The 19,476-nt window shown below is 42.0% G+C and overlaps 2 protein-coding genes across 3 annotated transcripts; one reads left to right on the top strand and one right to left on the bottom strand.

The window, feature by feature from the left end:
* The first annotated feature begins 571 nt into the window (after positions 1 to 571).
* On the top strand, positions 572 to 15,732 carry gys2 (glycogen synthase 2). Its single transcript, XM_071386363.1, has 16 exons — positions 572 to 918; positions 4,599 to 4,780; positions 5,164 to 5,355; positions 5,556 to 5,741; positions 6,326 to 6,470; positions 6,696 to 6,813; positions 6,918 to 7,038; positions 7,127 to 7,233; positions 7,441 to 7,500; positions 7,829 to 7,907; positions 10,695 to 10,808; positions 11,786 to 11,912; positions 13,677 to 13,772; positions 14,024 to 14,187; positions 14,522 to 14,602; positions 15,109 to 15,732. Exons 1-16 carry the CDS (start codon positions 798 to 800, stop codon positions 15,325 to 15,327), a joined length of 2,112 nt encoding a protein of 703 aa, XP_071242464.1. The 5' UTR covers positions 572 to 797; the 3' UTR covers positions 15,328 to 15,732.
* Positions 15,674 to 17,194, bottom strand: LOC139565795 (spexin prohormone 1-like). 2 transcript variants are annotated; one of them, XM_071386365.1, is made up of 5 exons: positions 17,015 to 17,194; positions 16,711 to 16,849; positions 16,359 to 16,421; positions 16,100 to 16,186; positions 15,674 to 15,926 (listed from the first exon to the last, which is right to left on the bottom strand). In XM_071386365.1, exons 1-5 carry the CDS (start codon positions 17,018 to 17,020, stop codon positions 15,862 to 15,864), a joined length of 360 nt encoding a protein of 119 aa, XP_071242466.1. In that variant the 5' UTR covers positions 17,021 to 17,194; the 3' UTR covers positions 15,674 to 15,861. The 2 variants fall into 2 exon arrangements, with proteins under 2 accessions (XP_071242466.1, XP_071242465.1); XM_071386364.1 differs by lacking the exon at positions 17,015 to 17,194 and having other exon boundaries at positions 16,711 to 16,858.
* Between the last annotated feature and the right edge of the window lie 2,282 nt (positions 17,195 to 19,476).

Here is a 19,476-nt window from a genome sequence, read left to right as displayed (position 1 = left end):
ATGAAGAGGAAACCATAGCCCTATAAATAGTAGGGACAAATTCATGATGTAAATAATAAACATTTACATTTTGATATAAAAAGTACAATATCCAAATGTGAATGAGTATTTTTAATATCATGAATTTTGTGTACTGTTCAAGGCTAGGGAAACCACAGAATAATGACTGTAAAACTTTGATATATAATTTATGTATGATCTTCATTCGATCACTCTTTTGTTGCTAAGAATTGTCCTGCACGGCAGGAAATGCAAACTTGTAGTGTATTTGAGTTTTAAAAAGACTTCAAAAGTTTGTAATTTCCAGTAATGAAAAATAAATCAACCCCTATAAAAATGTCAATTAATTATAATCCACATAATAATGAATATTTCCTGTTGCTGCAGGATTATTTTCCTGCTGTAGCAAACTGGCTCAAATTAAGATCCTACATCTGTATATTCTCCACTTTGGCTCACTATTGGCTTTGTCAAAACATTCCTCTTGATGTCTGTGTGTGGACTTCAGTCCCGTGCATGCAGCCAGGGAATGTTGACTTTCTGTTCAAAGACGAGGGTCGGATTCAATCACAAAAAGTAGGCGGGCTGGACAGTGGACTGCTTAGAGTGACGAACTGGGACCATGGGATGTGTGTTGTATCCTCTTCTGAGTCCATGTGAACTCCAGTGGGATATTCTGGTGTGAGAAGATAGACAGTTTACAGTTGAACCTACAGAGGAGAGGACCAACAAACTGAGAGAGCATCAGTGGCACTTACCTTTTCTTCACTTCAAAAACTCTACTTGTTGACAGCAACATGCCCCTGATCCGTTCCTTATCCATGACGTCACTGAGCGGTCTGCCTCTGTGGGATGAGGAAGATCTACCTGTAGACGACCTGCTGCTGTTTGAGGTAGCCTGGGAGGTCACTAATAAAGGTTAGTATTACCTGACCGAGAATTATTTGCACGGAGACAGACAATTCACTGTGAAGTCTCTTCCAATGGTCTTGGTCCTTGGAGTATAACTGTTTTGTGTCCCTCCTCAGTAAATGTAATAGTGACAGTGGATGCAATGTTGTATGCTTTCTCTACAGATGCCATTGATGACCTTTCAATTGTAATAGTCCATCATATATTTTAGGCAGTGTTACTACTTTTGTGTAAAGATGGGTTGCAGTACAAATATGGAGCAACTCTTACAGAGTTCATGACCCCTGGACTATTGGTCCAGAGTGGTCAGATATGGGATACTATCATGATTGAGAGGATCATCTTAAAATTCCTCTGGAGCTGTGACAGTTTAGCCTAATGCCAGTGTCACCTGTCATCTCCTTTCTGCTAAATAAGGTTATCTTTGAATCTTTGGCCCCAAAAGAGCAAATATTGAAATACAGTGAAAATACAGTGTGGAGAACATTAACTGAGTCTCAGTGTCTGAACCTTTAAACATTAAATTGAAGATAAATACACAATCTCTGTCAAATACATACAGTATGTATTAATGTTGTTTGTGTAAGAGGATGTGTGAACCATATGAACTATGGTTATATATACTATATAAACCTTAACCTTACTGGCAAAATAAACGTGTGTTCCTGGAAAATAGACTGAACTAGACATGAGAGTCGCAATGATCATAAAAACATGATGTACTTTTTGTAGTATAGGGCTCTTCCTGGTTCCTCTCTAGGTTTCTTCCTAGGTTCTGGCCTATCTAGGGAGTTTTCCCTAGCCACCGTGCTTCTACACCTGCATTGCTTGCTGTTTGGGGTTTTAGGCTGGGTTTCTGTACAGCACTTTGTGACATCAGCTGAAGTAAGAAGGGCTTTATAAATAAATTTGATTGATTGATTGATTAAGTTCTGTGTACTGTACACGTATGGATCTGTTGTCTGAGTCTATCCTGTTGTTGATGTGAAGAGTTCAGAGGTTATCACTTATGCAGTGTTGGGAGTAGTGAACTTCTGTATATGTAGTTCAACTAGTTCAACCCACAAAGCTTATCACCAAGCTAAGGACCCTGGGACTAAACACATCCTGGACTTCCTGACGGGACGCCCACAGGTGGTAAGGGTAGGCAACAACACATCTGCCACGCTGATCCTCAACATGGGGGCCCCTCAGGGGTGTGTTCTTAATCCCCTCCTGTACTCCCTGTTCACCCACAACTGCATGGCCAAGCACGACTCCTCCTACACCATCATTAAGTTTGCTGATGACACAACAGTGGTAGACCTGAATCCCGACAACGATGAGACAGCCTATAGGGAGGAGGTTAGATACCTGGCAGTTTGGTACCAGGCCAACAACCTCTCCTTCAACGTGAGCAAGACAAAGGAGATGATCATGGACTACAGGAAAAGGAGGGCCGAAGACGCCCCTATTCACATAGACAGAGTTATAGTGGAGCAGGTAGTTTCAAGTTCCTTGGTGTCCACATCACCAACAAACTATGATGGTCCAACACACCAAGAAAGTCATGAAGAGGATACAACAACACCCTTTCCCCCTCAGGAGACTGAAAAGATTTGGCATGGGTCCCCAGATCCCCCCCTTTGTTTTTACACTGCTGCTACTCACTGTTTATTATCTATGCATAGTCACTGTACAAATTACCTCGACTAACTTGTACCCCCGCACATTGACTCGGTACCGGTACCCCCTTCATTATTGTTATTTTATTGTGTCACTTTTAAGTTTGGCGTCACTTAGAAATGTCCTTGTATTGAAAGAAAATCACATTTTCTGTCCATTAAAATAACATCAAATGAATCAGAAGTACAGTGTAGACATTTTTAATGTTGTAAATGACTATTGTAGCTGGAAACGGCTGATTTTTAATGGAATATCGACATAGATGGAATATCTACAGAGTTCCTCTGTCCAGTGTCTGTGTTCTTTTGCCCATCTTAATCTTTTATTTTTATTGGCCAGTCTGAGATATGTCTTTTTCTTTGCAACTCAGCCTAGAAGGCCAGCATCCCGGAGTTGCCTCTTCACTGTCGACGTTAAGACTGGTGTTTTTCTGGTACTAATGAAGCTGCCAGTTGAGGACTTATGAGGCGTCTGTTTCTCAAACTAGACACTCTAATGTACTTGTCCTTTTTCTCAGTTGTGCACCAAGGCCTCCCACTCCTCTTTCTATTCCGGTTAAAGCCAGTTTGCACTGTTCTGTGAAGCCAGTATTACACAGCGTTGTACGAGATCTTCAGTTTCTTGGCAATTTCTCACATGGAATAGCCTTAATTTCTCAGAACAAGAATAGACTGACAAGTTTCAGAAGAAAGTTCTTTGTTGCTGGCCATCCTGTAATCGAACCGACAAATACTGATGCTGCAGATACTCAACTAGTCTAAAGAAGGCCAGTTTTATGGCTTCTTTAATCAGACCAACAGTTTTCAGCTGTGCTAACATAATTGCAAAAGGGTTTTCTAATGATCAATTAGTCTTTTATAATGATAAACTTGGATTAGCTAACACAACGTGCCATTGGAACACAGGAGTGATGGTTGCTGATAATGGGCCTCTGTACAGTACCCCTATGTAGATATTCCATAAAAAATCAGCCGTTTCCAGCTACAGTACTAATTTACAACATGAACAATGTCTACACTGTATTTCTGATAAATTTGATGTTATTTTAATGAACAAAAAATTTGATTTTCTTGAAAAAACAAGGACATTTCTAAGTGACCCCAAACTTTTGAACGGTAGTGTATATTTTTTATTTTATTTTATTTAGTAAATATTTTCTTATCTCTATTTTCTGAAAACTGCATTGTTGGCTAAGTACTTGTAAGTAAGCATTTCAGGGTTAGATCTACATCTTTTGTATTTGGCGCATGAGACAAATAACATTTGATTTGATTTGAATTTAACTACATTTTGCAATAGCTTGGTGGTAGTTGACCTGAATTCAAATCTTGGTTGTGTCTTCTTGGGTAGGCAAGAATGTAGTTCATTTTTCCGCATCAGACCTGCCTAATTGTTACTTGAAACAATGTTTTTGTATTTAGTAGCCTAAATTACACGTTCTGTTTACATATGACCCCAAAGTGATCTGTTATTGCAATTTGTAGTCTATGACATTTCAGATGCAGTTTGGACGTAGTGAAATACTTTTTCAAAGTCAATTTAGTTAATTAAACTATATTGTTCTTAAGGGTAGCTTTAGTCTAGCTTAACTTCTTCCAGATTGAAGCAATTAGTAGCTTGGTAAACTATATTTTAAGAGTAGCATCCCCAACACTGTTGATCAGGTATCCTGAGTAAATGTATTTGGCATCAGGGAAATGTCTTATACGCCTACAGTATGACGGTGTGCAAACATAATACCGTGGTTTGTGATTGTTGAGGGTCCTCTTCACAAATATTTGACAACTGTAGCTTATCTTCTATGCAGAATTTTCAGTTTTTTATTTATATTTATAAGCTATTTATATCATGGTCTTTGTTTTTGTTAATTCCAGTGTATCTTGGACTATTAATCATGCAAAACACACAATATCATGCAGAATTATATCTTAATATGTGGACACACCTCCTCTTATGGTTGTCATAACAAGTCACAGGTTAGAACGTTTGAATCTCATGTATATTATATATATTTCCTCCAGTGGGTGGGATCTACACAGTTATCCAGACCAAGGCCAAGATAACAGTGGATGAATGGGGGGAGAACTTATTCATGATGGGGCCGTACTACGAACACAACTTTAACACCCAGGTGGAGCAGTGTGAGCCCCCCAACCCAGCCATCAAGAAAGCAATGAGCGCCCTCATTGACAACGGCTGCCTGGTACTCTACTACAGAATTACTCTATTCTATTATTTTCTATTCTATTCTATGGCTGTGACATGCAAGTGGTTATATAATAGTAGTACTGTAGTAGTACTTTCTGGCCAGAAGAGGGCAGACACGCACTTCTACAGAAGTAGGCCTAGACTATTGCGCCAATAGAGTTAGATAGAGACGATGAATCCACGAGATGGCAGACAAACTCCATCTCCAGGATCAGAAACAAAGAAATACATCAGCAGCTTCAGAAACTATTATTTAGTAGTATTTCAGCTTTGCCCCATGTGTTTGATACTGTGATTGTGGGTCTCGTGTTGGTTGGTACTGTCTTCTAGAACCACACATATCTTTCCCTTATGTTGGGGTTATACTGTATGTTTTAGGTGTACTTTGGGCGCTGGCTGATCGAGGGCAGTCCCTATGTGATCCTATTTGACACGGGGTCAGCAGCCTGGAACCTGGACCGATGGAAGGGGGATCTGTGGGACACCTGTGGTATCGGCATGCCCGCCCACGACAAAGAGGCCAACGACTCACTCATCTTCGGATCCATGGTTGCCTGGTTCTTTAAAGAGGTAATTTGTCAGGTTGTTAAGGATGCTTTGAAAAATACTCTGAAAGAGGTTTATGCTTGATGTGAATACCTTAATGTCAGATACCTTTGAAAATAAATGATACAAGTAGCCTACTTCTTTTTACCCAATACATATTCACCCTCTTGGGTAATATGAGATTTCAGAGCTAATTATCAGTAATTAATTGCTTTCATTTCTAGTTAACCGACGAGCTTGGAGACTCGCCCAATGTCCTCGCCCATTTCCATGAGTGGCAGGTAGGGGCAGGACTTATTCTCTGTCGCTCACGTAAGATTCCCTTGGCAACCATTTTCACAACCCATGCCACTCTGTTGGGAAGATACATCTGTGCCGGAAATGTTGACTTCTACAACAACCTTGGCAAGGTAAAGAGGCCGCACACGCACACACAATAACGTTTTGTTATTCAAATTCCTCTCAAACTTTTTCTGCTTTGACAATGTTGACGTAATAAGCATCGTTAGAGTTAGTTTGATTTTAGTTTCTCATAGTATCTTCCCTGTGGGTGTCAATGAGATATGGGTCTGTGTTGTGTTCACGCTGGTGTATGGTATTGTAATTGGCCCTCAGGCTAAGTGTAAAAAGGTCATTGTGGACCTAAAGGTCATTCACTGGGCAGACAGGGTAATTGACAGCAGCTTCTCCTTATGGAGAGGAAGAGGAAGCCTCCTCATCACTGGCAGACAGAAGACTCAAGGGTGATCTTACTTCAAACATTTGTCAAACTGTTTGATTGACAGATACCAAACAAACTCGAAATGAACCCCATAGCCCCAATAATAGTTATTATAGATCTCAATATTTGAAAAAGTTGTGTTCACAGGTTTCATTCACTATTCACCTGATATTTACTTAGAATGTGCACGACAATAGATAATTACACACTAGGGATCTCTTAACAATGACCTATTAATGACTATTGTGTTGATTTCTAATGTGCCCCTGTCAGTTCAACATAGACCAGGAGGCTGGTGAGAGGCAGATCTACCATCGCTACTGTCTGGAGAGAGCTGCTGTCCACTGTGCCCATGTCTTTACAACTGTATCCCAGATCACTGCTGTAGAGGCTAACCACATGCTGCACAGGAAACCAGGTGAGGGGGCTAGGGTCCTGTACATTACGGTTCACCGTACCAAAACCTTTTGAAATGGAGGAGGTACTACCTGAAAATGTCAATTTATGTCCAATAAGAATGTTCTTTTCACGTTTCAAAAGGTTTTCTCCTGTTTCACTCTATTTCCTCCTATTGAACAAAAAGTGACAGAGCAGGGATATTTGATATTGAAGTAAGCTGGGTTTCTCTCTGTCTACTGTACAGATGTGGTGACTCCAAACGGATTGAACATCAAGAAGTTCTCAGCCATGCACGAGTTCCAGAACCTTCATTCCACTAATAAGGGCCGGATTCAGGAATTCATCAGGGGACACTTCTATGGGTAAAACTTAGGTCCTTATTATGTTTTCAAGTTTGTTATCCAATATATTGCTAACTATATTACTATTGCCCGTTATAAAACTATTTTCCCTTGTTTTTTGTCAGTCATCTGGACTTCAATCTGGAGAAAACTCTCTTCTTCTTTATTGCTGGACGATATGAGTTCTCCAACAAGGGAGTTGACATCTTCCTGGAGTCACTGTCCAGACTCAACTATCTGCTAAGGGTATGGACCTCTAAAAGATACTGCACATGTACTGGTCTCTCTCATAGCAAAACGACAGTTGAAGTTTTTTTCCCCCCTTCTCTCCCAGGTGCATAAGAATGACGTCACAGTGGTGGTGTTCTTCATCATGCCAGCCAAGACCAACAACTTTAACGTGGAGACGCTGAAGGGTCAGGCGGTACGCAAACAGCTCTGGTACGTCTCTACAACCCCCAATGCTACACCTCATGAAGTTCTGCAAAATGTCTGCGATGTTAGCGCCAAAACGTTTCATGAAAATAACATTCTAATTTTTTATTCTTCTGAGAATGTTGCCTTGGAACTCGTGTTGCCCACATGGTTCCCATGAACATGTTAAATCTTAAACAGTTTGCTGATTATCTATGTATCTCTCTCGGACAGGGACACTGCTCACACTGTGAAAGATAAGTTTGGCAAGAGGCTTTATGAGGCATTGTTAAAGTAAGTCAATTTAAATGTAAATAAAAAATACCGGCTCTCTTCCACCAGTGTATTCACCAGACCTGTACTGTATGTCATATCAGTGTAACACTCCTCTATTTGACAACCCTGCCATATAGCCAGGCAATCCTTAAGCAGGCTTTTGTTATGAATGAACTAAGGCTTCACTTAGTTCATTCGTGCGGATGGTGTGTGACCTTTGGGTCTTCCACGTTACCAAAGTGTGGAACGAGCTTCCGTGTTAATGAAGGGCTTGTCCATGCGGGTTATAATGTGATTACTTGAGTGTTGCCTTACTGACCTGCTGATGACCTCATGATGTCTTCAGAGGAGACATCCCTGATATGAACACCATCCTGGACAGAGACGACTTCACCATCATGAAGAGAGCCATCTATGCCACACAGGTAGGAGTTGAAGAGACAGATAATGTATGAAATATACTCCGGTAAATGTTATAGTACACTGCTCAAAAAAATAAAGGGAACACTAAAATAACACATCCTAGATCTGAATGAATGAAATACTCTTATTAAATACTTTTTTCTTTACATAGTTGAATGTGCTGACAACAAAATCACACAAAAATGATCAATGTAAATCAAATTTATCAACCCAACGAGGTCTGGATTTGGAGTCACACTCAAAATTAAAGTGGAAAACCACACTACAGGCTGATCCAACTTTGATGTAATGTCCTTAAAACAAGTCAAAATGAGGCTCAGTAGTGTGTGTGACCTCCACGTGCCTGTATGACCTCCCTACAACGCCTGGGCATGCTCCTGATGAGGTGGCGGATGGTCTCCTGAGGGATCTCCTCCCAGACCTGGACTAAAGGATCCGCCAACTCCTGGACAGTCTGTGGTGCAACGTGGCGTTGGTGGATGGAGCGAGACATGATGTCCCAGATGTGCTCAATTGGATTCAGGTCTGGGGAACGGGCGGGCCAGTCCATAGCATCAATGCCTTCCTCTTGCAGGAACTGCTGACACACTCCAGCCACATGAGGTCTAGCATTGTCTTGCATTAGGAGGAACCCAGGGCCAACCGCACCAGCATATGGTCTCACAAGGGGTCTGAGGATCTCATCTCGGTACCTAATGGCAGTCAGGCTACCTCTGGCGAGCACATGGAGGAATGTGCGGCCCCCCAAAGAAATGCTACCCCACACCATGACTGACCCACCGCCAAACCGGTCATGCTGGAGGATGTTGCAGGCAGCAGAACGTTCTCCACGGCGTCTCCAGACTCTGTCACGTCTGTCACACGTGCTCATGTGCTCAGTGTGAACCTGCTTTCATCTGTGAAGAGCACAGGGCGCCAGTGGCGAATTTGCCAATCTTGGTGTTCTCTGGCAAATGCCAAACATCCTGCACGGTGTTGGGCTGTAAGCACAACCCCCACCTGTGGACGTCGGGCCCTCATACCACCCTCATGGAGTCTGTTTCTGACCGTTTGAGCAGACACATGCACATTTGTGGCCTGCTGGAGGTCATTTTGCAGGGCGCTGGCAGTGCACCTCCTTGCACAAAGGCGGAGGTAGCGGTCCTGCTGCTGGGTTGTTGCCCTCCTACGGCCTCCTCCACGTCTCCTGATGTACTGGCCTGTCTCCTGGTAGCGCCTCCATGCTCTGGACACTACGCTGACAGACACAGCAAACCTTCTTGCCACAGCTCGCATTGATGTGCCATCCTGGATGAGCTGCACTACCTGAGCCACTTGTGTGTGTTGTAGACTCCGTCTCATGCTACCACTAGAGTGAAAGCACCGCCAGCATTCAAAAGTGACCAAAACATCAGCCAGGAAGCATAGGAACTGAGAAGTGGTCTGTGGTCACCACCTGCAGAACCACTCCTTTATTGGGGGTGTCTTGCTAATTGCCTATAATTTCCACCTTTTGTCTATTCCATTTGCACAACAGCATGTGAAATTTATTGTCAATCAGTGTTGCTTCCTAAGTGGACAGTTTGATTTCACAGAAGTGTGATTGACTTGGAGTTACATTGTGTTGTTTAAGTGTTCCCTTTATTTTTTTGAGCAGTGTATATAATTGTTGTAAGATGTAAGTTATACACAGTAATAAAGCCATTAACTGTTAGGTTGTTGAGAACGCAGTCTCCATATTGTAGATTGGGTCAGGTCTACATTATGATTAAAAGACCGGCGTATAGACGTTTGTATGATAAACACCAATTAAAACAGAGTTGGGGTGTGAGACAACCAGAGTGGTAGAAAGACAGAGACAACTGGACAACAAGGTAATATAGTGATGTATCGTACAGAGAATCCCTATATATTGTACCCTGCTGTTTTATGAAAGGAGTAACTTAACATTGACGTGGTAAAATGGGCCTATAGGGTCACCCTGTAAGGTGGTCAATTCAGAATGGGACTGGGGGATTCCTGGTGCTAAAATCATGAATGAATGGTCCCTGCCGTTATACAGCCCAGCGTGAAACATTGAACCTCCATGACAGCAGGCCATGGGTCAATAGATTGGGTGTTGTTGCCGTATTTAATAGCAAAGTGCCAGTGAAAATGGTGTTGTCACTTAGATTTATTCATGTCACTTGTGTGTAGGCGTGAAATTACGACCCGGGTGTTTGATGGGTGGACAGGTTGTGGCCGTTGTTACTCTCACCGCCATTTCTATTGACCCCGAGTCTCATTTGTGTTAGATGTACCAGTACAGAATGACTTGTCTGTGTCCACTTTTGCTGCATTCACACAGTGGTTACGGTGACAAATGTCTTTGCGTGTCTGGTAAGTTCTTACGCCTCAGAGCTGATGCAGCAGCCTGTTTACGTGTGACATGTTTTGAGCATTACTGTCTATTCAGCAACTCTTTGACATGCAAGTTAATATATTCTGAGAGAAAGGCTTGTGTTTCTTTTCAAGGGTAATCCCAGGAGACGAGAATCATTAAACATCATTAGGCCAAATGGTTAGATATTCTCCTTCAGATCCATATTCCTAATGTCTACCCGTAAAGGTGATTAGTCATGGATCAGTGACTTATAGATGTTGATACGCGCCATGTTTACTGCTCAAGGCACGTGCACAACGATGACGCTGTCACAACACGTGCACATGCACTCACGTACACAGACACACACACACACACACACACACACACACACACACACACACACACACACACGCACACTGTACTCTGTCTGTCTCCCTCTCTGCAGAGACACACCCTTCCTCCAGTGACCACTCACAACATGCTGGATGACACCTCCGACCCCATCCTGGCCAACGTGAGACGCATCGGCCTCTTCAACGCTCGCACTGACCGAGTCAAGGTATGCAGGAGGTTTGTTTGATGTCCGTGTTTGATAGTGTTTTGCCTCGTTTATTGTGTTAAACCAGTTGAAGCATTGTCCGGAAAAGCCTGGCAGCCGAGACATTGACAATATAAAAGACCCCATAAAGACTCATACGTGCTTATGATAAGTAATGTACGTACTATCAAAGTACTCTTTATTCCGTTAGAGTAGTGGTTCCACAACTCCCCATTTGTTTTATTTAATTTTAGAGATACATTTTCGTATTGAAAAAACGCTTTCATTAAACTAAAACCAAATAGAAAGTAGGTAGAAAAGATATAATATAATAATAGGTTTATAATTTCTTTGAATTTACAATCAACAAAATAAAAGCTAGACGATCAGGACCACATTGATTTTGTTATAACGTTTGAGCATAACAACACAACATTAGCCATGTCAAAATGCAGAGAATGGTAGGGAAATTGGCTTAAAAACGGCAAAATGTTCTCTAAGCTCCATGGGAAAATGTATAGGATTTCAGGAAATTGGCTTTAAAATTGCAACATTTTCTTTCAGCTCCATATCAGGATGTGTGAAATTGCAGGAGATTAGTTTTGAAACTGCAACATTTCCTCTCCGCTGCCACGATAATATGTTTTACTTGTTTTTTGGTCTGTGTATGTTTTTTCACCGCACAACACTCATGGTGGGTTGTGGCTCAAAAGAAACCTCAATTGGTGGGTCATGAAGGAAAATGGTTTGGGAGCCCCTGTGTTAGAGTATACTGTATATGCCATTTAGCAGGCGCTTTTATCCTAAGGAACTTGCAGCTATACATTTTACATACAGTTGGTCCTGGGATTTGAACCCACTATCCTAGTGTTGCCAGCACCATGCTCTACCAACTGAGCTACAGAGGACCCTTAGAGCATACAGTATAGCCAGCGTAGTGCTGATCTCTATATTTTATTCTAAATGGTACTAACAGACATGTTTCCTGATACTCTCAGATAGTGTTCCACCCAGAGTTCCTGTCGTCCACCAGTCCCCTGCTTCCTATGGACTATGAGGAGTTTGTACGAGGCTGTCACCTGGGGGTCTTCCCTTCTTACTACGAGCCCTGGGGATACACACCAGGTGACCTGTCACCACTTACAGTGGGGAGAACAAGTATTTGATACACTGCCGATTTTGAAGGTTTTCCTACTTACAAAGCATGTAGAGGTCTGTAATTTTTATCATAGGTACACTTCAACTGTGAGAGACGGAATCTAAAACAAAAATCCAGAAAATCACATTGTATGATTTTTAAGTAATTAAATTGCATTTTATTGCGTGACATAAGTATTTGATCACCTACCAACCAGTAAGAATTCCGGCTCTCACAGACCTGTTAGTTTTTCTTTTAGAAGCCCTCCTGTTCTCCACTCATTACCTGTATTAACTGCACCTGTTTGAACTTGTTACCTGTATAAAAGACACCTGTACACACACTCAATCAAACAGACTCCAATCTCTCCACAATGGCCAAGACCAGAGAGCTGTGTAAGGACATCAGGGATAAAATTGTAGACCTGCACAAGGCTGGGATGGGCTACAGGACAATAGGCAAGCAGCTTGGTGAGAAGGCAACAACTGTTGGCGCAATTATTAGAAAATGGAAGATGTTCAAGATGACGGTCAATCACCCTCGGTCTGGGGCTCCATGCAAGATCTCACCTCGTGGGGCATCAATGATCATAAGGAAGGTGAGGGATCAGCCCAGAACTACACGGCAGGACCTGGTCAATGACCTGAAGAGAGCTGGGACCACAGTCTCAAAGAAAACCATTAGTAACACACTACGCTGTCATGGATTGAAATCCTGCAGCGCACGCAAGGTCCCCCTGCTCAAGCCAGCGCATGTCCAGGCCCGTCTGAAGTTTGCCAATGACCATCTGGATGATCCAGAGGAGGAATGGGAGAAGGTCATGTGGTCTGATGAGACAAAAATAGAGCTTTTTGGTCTAAACTCCACTCGCCGTGTTTGGAGGAAGAAGAAGGTTGAGTACAACCCCAAGAACACCCTCCCAACCGTGAAGCATGGAGGTGGAAACATAATTCTTTGGGGATGCTTTTCTGCAAAGGGGACAGGACGACTGCACCGTATTGAGGGGAGGATGGATGGGGCCATGTATCGCGAGATCTTGGCCAAAAACCTCCTTCCCTCAGTAAGAGCATTGAAGATGGGTCGTGGCTGGATCTTCCAGCATGACAACGACCCGAAACACACAGCCAGGGCAACTAAGGAGTGGCTCCGTAAGAAGCATCTCAAGGTCCTGGAGTGGCCTAGCCAGTCTCCAGACCTGAACCCAATAGAAAATCTTTGGAGGGAGCTGAACGTCCGTATTGCCCACCGACAGCCCCGAAACCTGAAGGATCTGGAGAAGGTATGTATGGAGGAGTGGGCCAAAATCCCTGCTGCAGTGTGTGCAAACCTGGTCAATAACTACAGGAAACGTATGATCTTTGTAATTGCAAACAAAGGTTTCTGTACCAAATATTAAGTTCTGCTTTTCTGATGTATCAAATACTTATGTCATGCAATAAAATGCAAATTAATTACTTAAAAATCATACAATGTGATTTTCTGGATTTTTGTTTTAGATTCCGTCTCTCACAGTTGAAGTGTACCTATGATAAAAATTACAGACCTCTACATGCTTTGTAAGTAGGAAAACCTGCAAAATCGGCAGTGTATCAAATACTTGTTCTCCTCACTGTACAAAGCCTGCAAACATAAACTCCATCACTTGGGTTTTCTCTGGCTAATGTTTGTGTCGTTGTTTTTGTGTATTCCTTCATGTGCGCGGAGAGTTGTATGATGTGTGGGTGCACTAATATGTTGTTATTGTTCCCCAGGTGAGTGTACTGTGATGGGGATACCCAGTGTGACCACCAACCTGTCTGGCTTCGGCTGCTTCATGGAGGAACATGTGTCAGACCCCACGGCATACGGTATGTACGTGCATATAGACCTCTTCACTTTCATCACCAAATCAGTGCAAAGTTTGATTGACCTCTTATGGAAGAGGTCTGATATATTTCGGGAGTGCCCCAAAACCAGAAGAACTCTTTTTATCAGTGAAATGCAAGCCCCTACTTACTATCAGTCAGCAGTTTAGAATAGAATAAATACTCTGTTTACATTAGAATGGAATGCTTTATTCCTGCGTCTCAGTGGTCTGTTCCTGTCCCGCTCCTCTCAGGGATCTACATAGTGGACCGGCGGTTCCGCTCGGCAGATGACTCGTGTAACCAGCTGACCCAGTTCATGTTCGGGTTCTGCCAGCAGTCCAGACGACAGCGCATCATCCAGAGGAACCGCACAGAGAGACTGTCGGACCTGCTGGACTGGAGGTACCTGGGACGGGTGAGTCACTATAGGTTCATGTCCCTGTTTACCTAATGGTTTGAAAGGCAAGTGAATCTCACAATGCAACAAAGTTTAGAAAACAAAATACTATGACCAACATTGCAGCATACTGAAAGTAATTCCACGGAATTGCGTGCTTTTGGTGCTAACTTCATTGCTATTCTTTGTTATTTGTACGATTTATTTTTGTAACATATAATGTAAACAATGTCCCTTCTTTCCTCTGCGAAGTATTTTATTGTTCCATCTTCAGACTAGTTCAGTTGATTTGTAATTGGTTCAGTTGTGTTTTACTTGTGGTTCAATTGATTCAGTTGATTTATGTTTGCAGTTCTACATGCACGCCCGGAGCCTGGCTCTCAGCAGGGCTTTCCCTGACAAGTTCAAGATGGAGCCGCTGGCCCCGCCACAGGTGAGATACGGAGGAGAGTTTGTCTTCCTCTGACTCTATTGATTGACACTATAGATGCATCAGAGACCCAGAGTTCATCCATTCCCTTCGCTTTAATTGACAACCTAACATTTTAGTAAATGACAAGACATGATTTTGTATTTGTGCAATCTGTTACTACTGTTCTCTAAGCACTGTCCTCTTAAGTAAAACAATCTCTCCCTGTCTCTCTCTCTGCTCATTTGTTCATAGTTTGTATGTTGTATGTATTGTACAGGTACAGTTGCACTGTGGTTTTTCCACAGACGTGAATAATTTGTCTCTCCTCTCTCTCTCTCTCTCTCTCTCTCTCTCTCTCTCTCTCTCTCTCTCTCTCTCTCTCTCTCTCTCTCTCTCTCTCTCTCTCTCTCTCTCTCTCTCTCTCTCTCTCTCTCTCTCTCTCTCTCTCTCTCTCTCTCTCTCTCTCTCTCTCTCTCTCTCTCTCTCTCTCTCTCTCTCTCTCTCTCTCTCTCTCTCTCTCTCCTCAGACAGAGGGATTCCGTTACCCCCGCCCCGGCTCTGTGCCCCCCTCCCCCTCGGCGTCGGTGCACTCCACCCCCCACCACAGTGATGAGGAGGATGATGACGAAGAGCCGTATGATGAAGATAAGGAGGCGGAGAGGGACAGGCAGAACATCAAAGCCCCATTCACTCTGGGTGCCATGCCCGAGGGCAAGAAGACACACCCAGGAGAGTCTGCCAACTGAAAGATCTCTCGCTACTTGCCTGGGATGGCCAACCCTGGTCTTTGAGAGCTGCAGTATGTGGAGGTTTTTGTTCCAGCCCAGAACGTACAATATTAGCTCTGTTGTAGGGACACTGAGTCTCAAGTAGCTGTTACACATACTACCTATGTATATTTTCTAAGAGAAAATGCCTAATCTTTTGATGCTAAAAGTCCCCTCATGCCCATAGGATATGAGACATGAATAGTTTAGTCAATAGTTATATATCAGGAATTGCATTGAGAGGTCTCTCTCTCTCTATAGGCTGGGATGGCCAAACCTAGTCCTGAACACATTACTTCCATGATCAGATACCCCCAGACAAGTGTTGCTATGAATTTTAAATAATTTTATTCCACATTTTATTAAATAATACATTCAAACATTTTCAGTGCAGCCGTACTTAGAGTCCAGTGTTTTTCTCACGTCGCATTAAATATTCTACATCCAACAAGAGATCAACAGATACAATAGATTAGAATGTTATCAACAATAATAAATACATTATAAAACACATCAGAAGTACTCTCTTTTCCATGCCGGCAAGTCTTGAAAGTACAGTTGTTCAAGATTTTCTTCTCCTGAAACAAAAAAAGGTTAACAGTGCAATTACCTTTATGGCCATTTCAAACCTCTAGCTTGGATGTAGTTGGGGGAAGTCGATGCCTGAATTAGCGCCTATTGAGGTGGTTTTCCTAGCTAGCTTGGATGTATCCTTAACCATTACTGTAGTTTCCAATATGAGCCAACTCACTGTCCTCCTTGGCTTGCTGCAGGAAGTTGAGCAGGACTGTGGCTGCCTGGTTCACACGGAGTTTCTCTGTGTTTTGACTGCGAGTCTCTGAAAAAAGGATGTCATGCAGAGGAATGATAGGTCAAAGTAAAAGATGATGGTAAAATCTCAAATCCTCTTATTCCCCATACAGTGCACTACTTTACAGAACCATACAGTAGAAGAGCCACACAAAAGAAGAATATGTGCATACTGCCAAATACAAGCGTATTGTATTTACCTAAATGTAATGTGTCATATACGTCTCCTTCTTTTCGGTCCTCGCTGATAAACCGCCGTCCCTCTGTAATAGCAACATACACACAGTCACACACAGTTATGAAATACAATATACTTTAGTTGCATTCATAAATAAACATACATAAGGAGTAAATAATAGGACAACTTCAGATTTAAATGATAATGTTAATCTCTTTACATTAAATATCATTATTGTTGTGCCATAATAACAGCTAATAAATGCATATTATTTCCAATTATTCTCTGTGGAGGACATACATGCAGAAATACATTTAAAAGGTATGTCAAGGGAATGCAAAGTATGGTTAGGCTAAAATAGGTAGTAGACATACGGGTGCCCTTGAGGTACAGCATTGCCTGAGGCGACCAATTTCTCCTCTGGAAACTGCCCTTCGGTGCACTCCACGAATGGGAGACGAGCGTTGCCAGAAGTAAAAGCGCAAGTGCATAAGCTGTAATAGTCCTCACACCCTGAAACATGTAAAAGTAGAGTTATGCTGTATGAACAGGCGGACAATGTGAAACAAATATGCGTTCAAAATAAATGACAAGAACGTAATAATTTGTGTGCGCCATGCGCATCTCCATTCGTGAGAACGCAAAGATCAAAATATACCTCCCTAATAGGCAACTTACTTTCATTGCGACGGAGGATATTAGATCCCTGTAACGCCGGGTAGAGATCTGTTTCAAGTGGAAAAGGGCAGAAGTTGTGTGCCTTGGCAAGTGCTATCCCTGTATTTATATTGGACGGGTGGGGGAGACCTCGTAGCCCACAGCGCAACACTTTATGGATGTCAACAGCGATAGGTCATGTCAATTTGATGAAAGAGAGGTGGTCTCCAAGCTCAGAGAGGGAATGCAGAGAGGAACCAACCAAATCACTTACTCACATTTTAATGTACATAATACACATTTTATGAATACAATTAGCTGCCAAAGGGAATCATAGATCTACAGTGCCTTCAGAAGGTATTCACACCCCTGGACTTTTTACACATTTTGTTGTGTTACAAGGTGGGATTAAAATGGATTTCATTGTCATTTTTTTGTCAATGATCTACACAAAATACTCTAATGTCAAAGTAGAAAAAAAAATCTAAAGTATGTAAAAAATTCATGAAAAATGAAAACGTCATATACTGTATCTTGATTACATAAGTATTCAACCCCTTGAGTCAATACATGTTAGAGTCTCTTTAGGCAATGATTACAGCTGTGAGTCTTTCTGGGTCTCTAAGAGCTTTGCACACCTGGGTTGTACAATATTAGCATATTTTTTTTTTTTCATTCTTCAAGATCTGTTTAGATGGTTGTTTATCTTTGCTAGACAGTCATTTTCAAGTCTTGCCATAGATTTTCAAGACGATTTAAGTCAAAACTGTAACTAAGCCACTCAGGAACATTCAATGTTGTCTTGGTAAGCAACTCCAGTGTATATTTGGCCTTGTGTTTTAGGTTTTTGTCCTGCTGAAAGAAGAATTTGTCTCCCAGTGTCAGACTGAACCTGGTTTTCCTATAGGATTTTGCCTGTGCTAAGCTTTATTACATATATTTTAATCCCCCAAAAACTCCCTAGTCCTTGCCGATGACAAGCATACCCATGGGGTGGCAGCGTAGCCTAGTGGTTAGAGCGTTGGACTAGTAACCGAAAGGTTGCGAGATCGAATCCCCGAGCTGACAAGGTACAAATCTGTCGTTCTGCCCCTGAACAGGCAGTTAACCCACTGTTCCTAGGCCGTCATTGAAAATAAGAATTTGTTCTTAACTGACTTGCCTAGTAAAATAAAGGTAAAAAAATAAAAATAATTTAAAAAAAAATAACATGATGCAACCACCACCATGCTTGAAAATATGAATAGTGGTACTCAGTGAGTTAGGAAAGACGCCTTCATCTTTGTAGTGACTGGGTGTATTGATACACCATCCAAAGTGTAATTCATAACTTCACCATGCTCAAAGGGATATTCAATGTCTGCTTTTAGGAAGAAAAAAATCCCATCTTCCAATAGTTGCCCTTCTTAGCGAGACATTGGAAAACCTCCCTGTTCTTTGTGGTTGAATCTGTGTGTAAAATTCACTGCTCTACTGAAGGACCTTATAGATAATTAATTGAATGTGTGGGGTACAGAGACGAGGTACTCATTCAGAAATAATGTTAAATAATCTATTATTGCACACAGTGAGTCCATGTAATTTATTATGTGACTTACTAAGCATATGTTTACTCCTGAACTTATTTAGGCTTGCCATAACAAAGGGGTTCAAGACATTTCAGCTTTTCTTTTTTATTATATTTGTACAAATTTTAAAAACGACACAGTACCAGTCAAAAATGTGGACACACCTACTTATTCAAACATTGTAGAATAATAGTGAAGACATCAAAACTATGAAATAACACATATGCGATCATGTAGTAACCAAACAGTGTTAAACATATCGAAATATATTTCAGATTCTTCAAAATAGCCACCTTTTGCCTTGATGACAGCTTTGCACACGCGTGGCATTCTCTCAACCAGCTTCATGAGGTAGTCACATGGAATGCATTTCAATTAGCAGGTGTGCCTTGTTAAAAGTTAATTTGTGGAATTTCTTTCCATCTTAATGCTTTTTCCGCCAATCCGTTGTGTTGTCACAAGGTAGTGGTGGTATAAAGAAGACCAAGTCCATATTATGGAAAAACAGCTCAAATAAGCAAAGAGAAATGAGAGTCCATCATTACTTTAAGACATGAAGGTCAGTCAATCAAAAACCATCAAGCGCTATGATGAAACTGGCTCTCATGAGGACCACCACAGGAAAGGAAGACCCAGAGTTACCTCTGCTGCAGAGGATAAGTTCATTAGAGTTAACTGTACCTCAGATTGCAGCCCAAATAAATGCTTCACAGAGTTCAAATAATAGACACATCATCTGTTCAGAGGAGACTGCGTGAATCAGGCCTTCATGGTCGAATTGCTACAAAGAAATCACTACTAAAGGACACCATTAATAAGAAGAGACTTGCTTGGACCAAGAAACACGAGCAATGGACATTAGACCGGTGGAAATCTGTCCTTTGGTCTGATGAGTCCAAATTCTAGGTTTTTGGT

The sequence above is a fragment of the Salvelinus alpinus genome, chromosome 37 (assembly GCF_045679555.1).
Source record: "Salvelinus alpinus chromosome 37, SLU_Salpinus.1, whole genome shotgun sequence".
NCBI classification, from domain to species: domain Eukaryota; kingdom Metazoa; phylum Chordata; class Actinopteri; order Salmoniformes; family Salmonidae; genus Salvelinus; species Salvelinus alpinus.
Note: the sequence above shows the minus strand (reverse complement) of the source record. Positions and strands in the feature narration are given on the sequence as shown.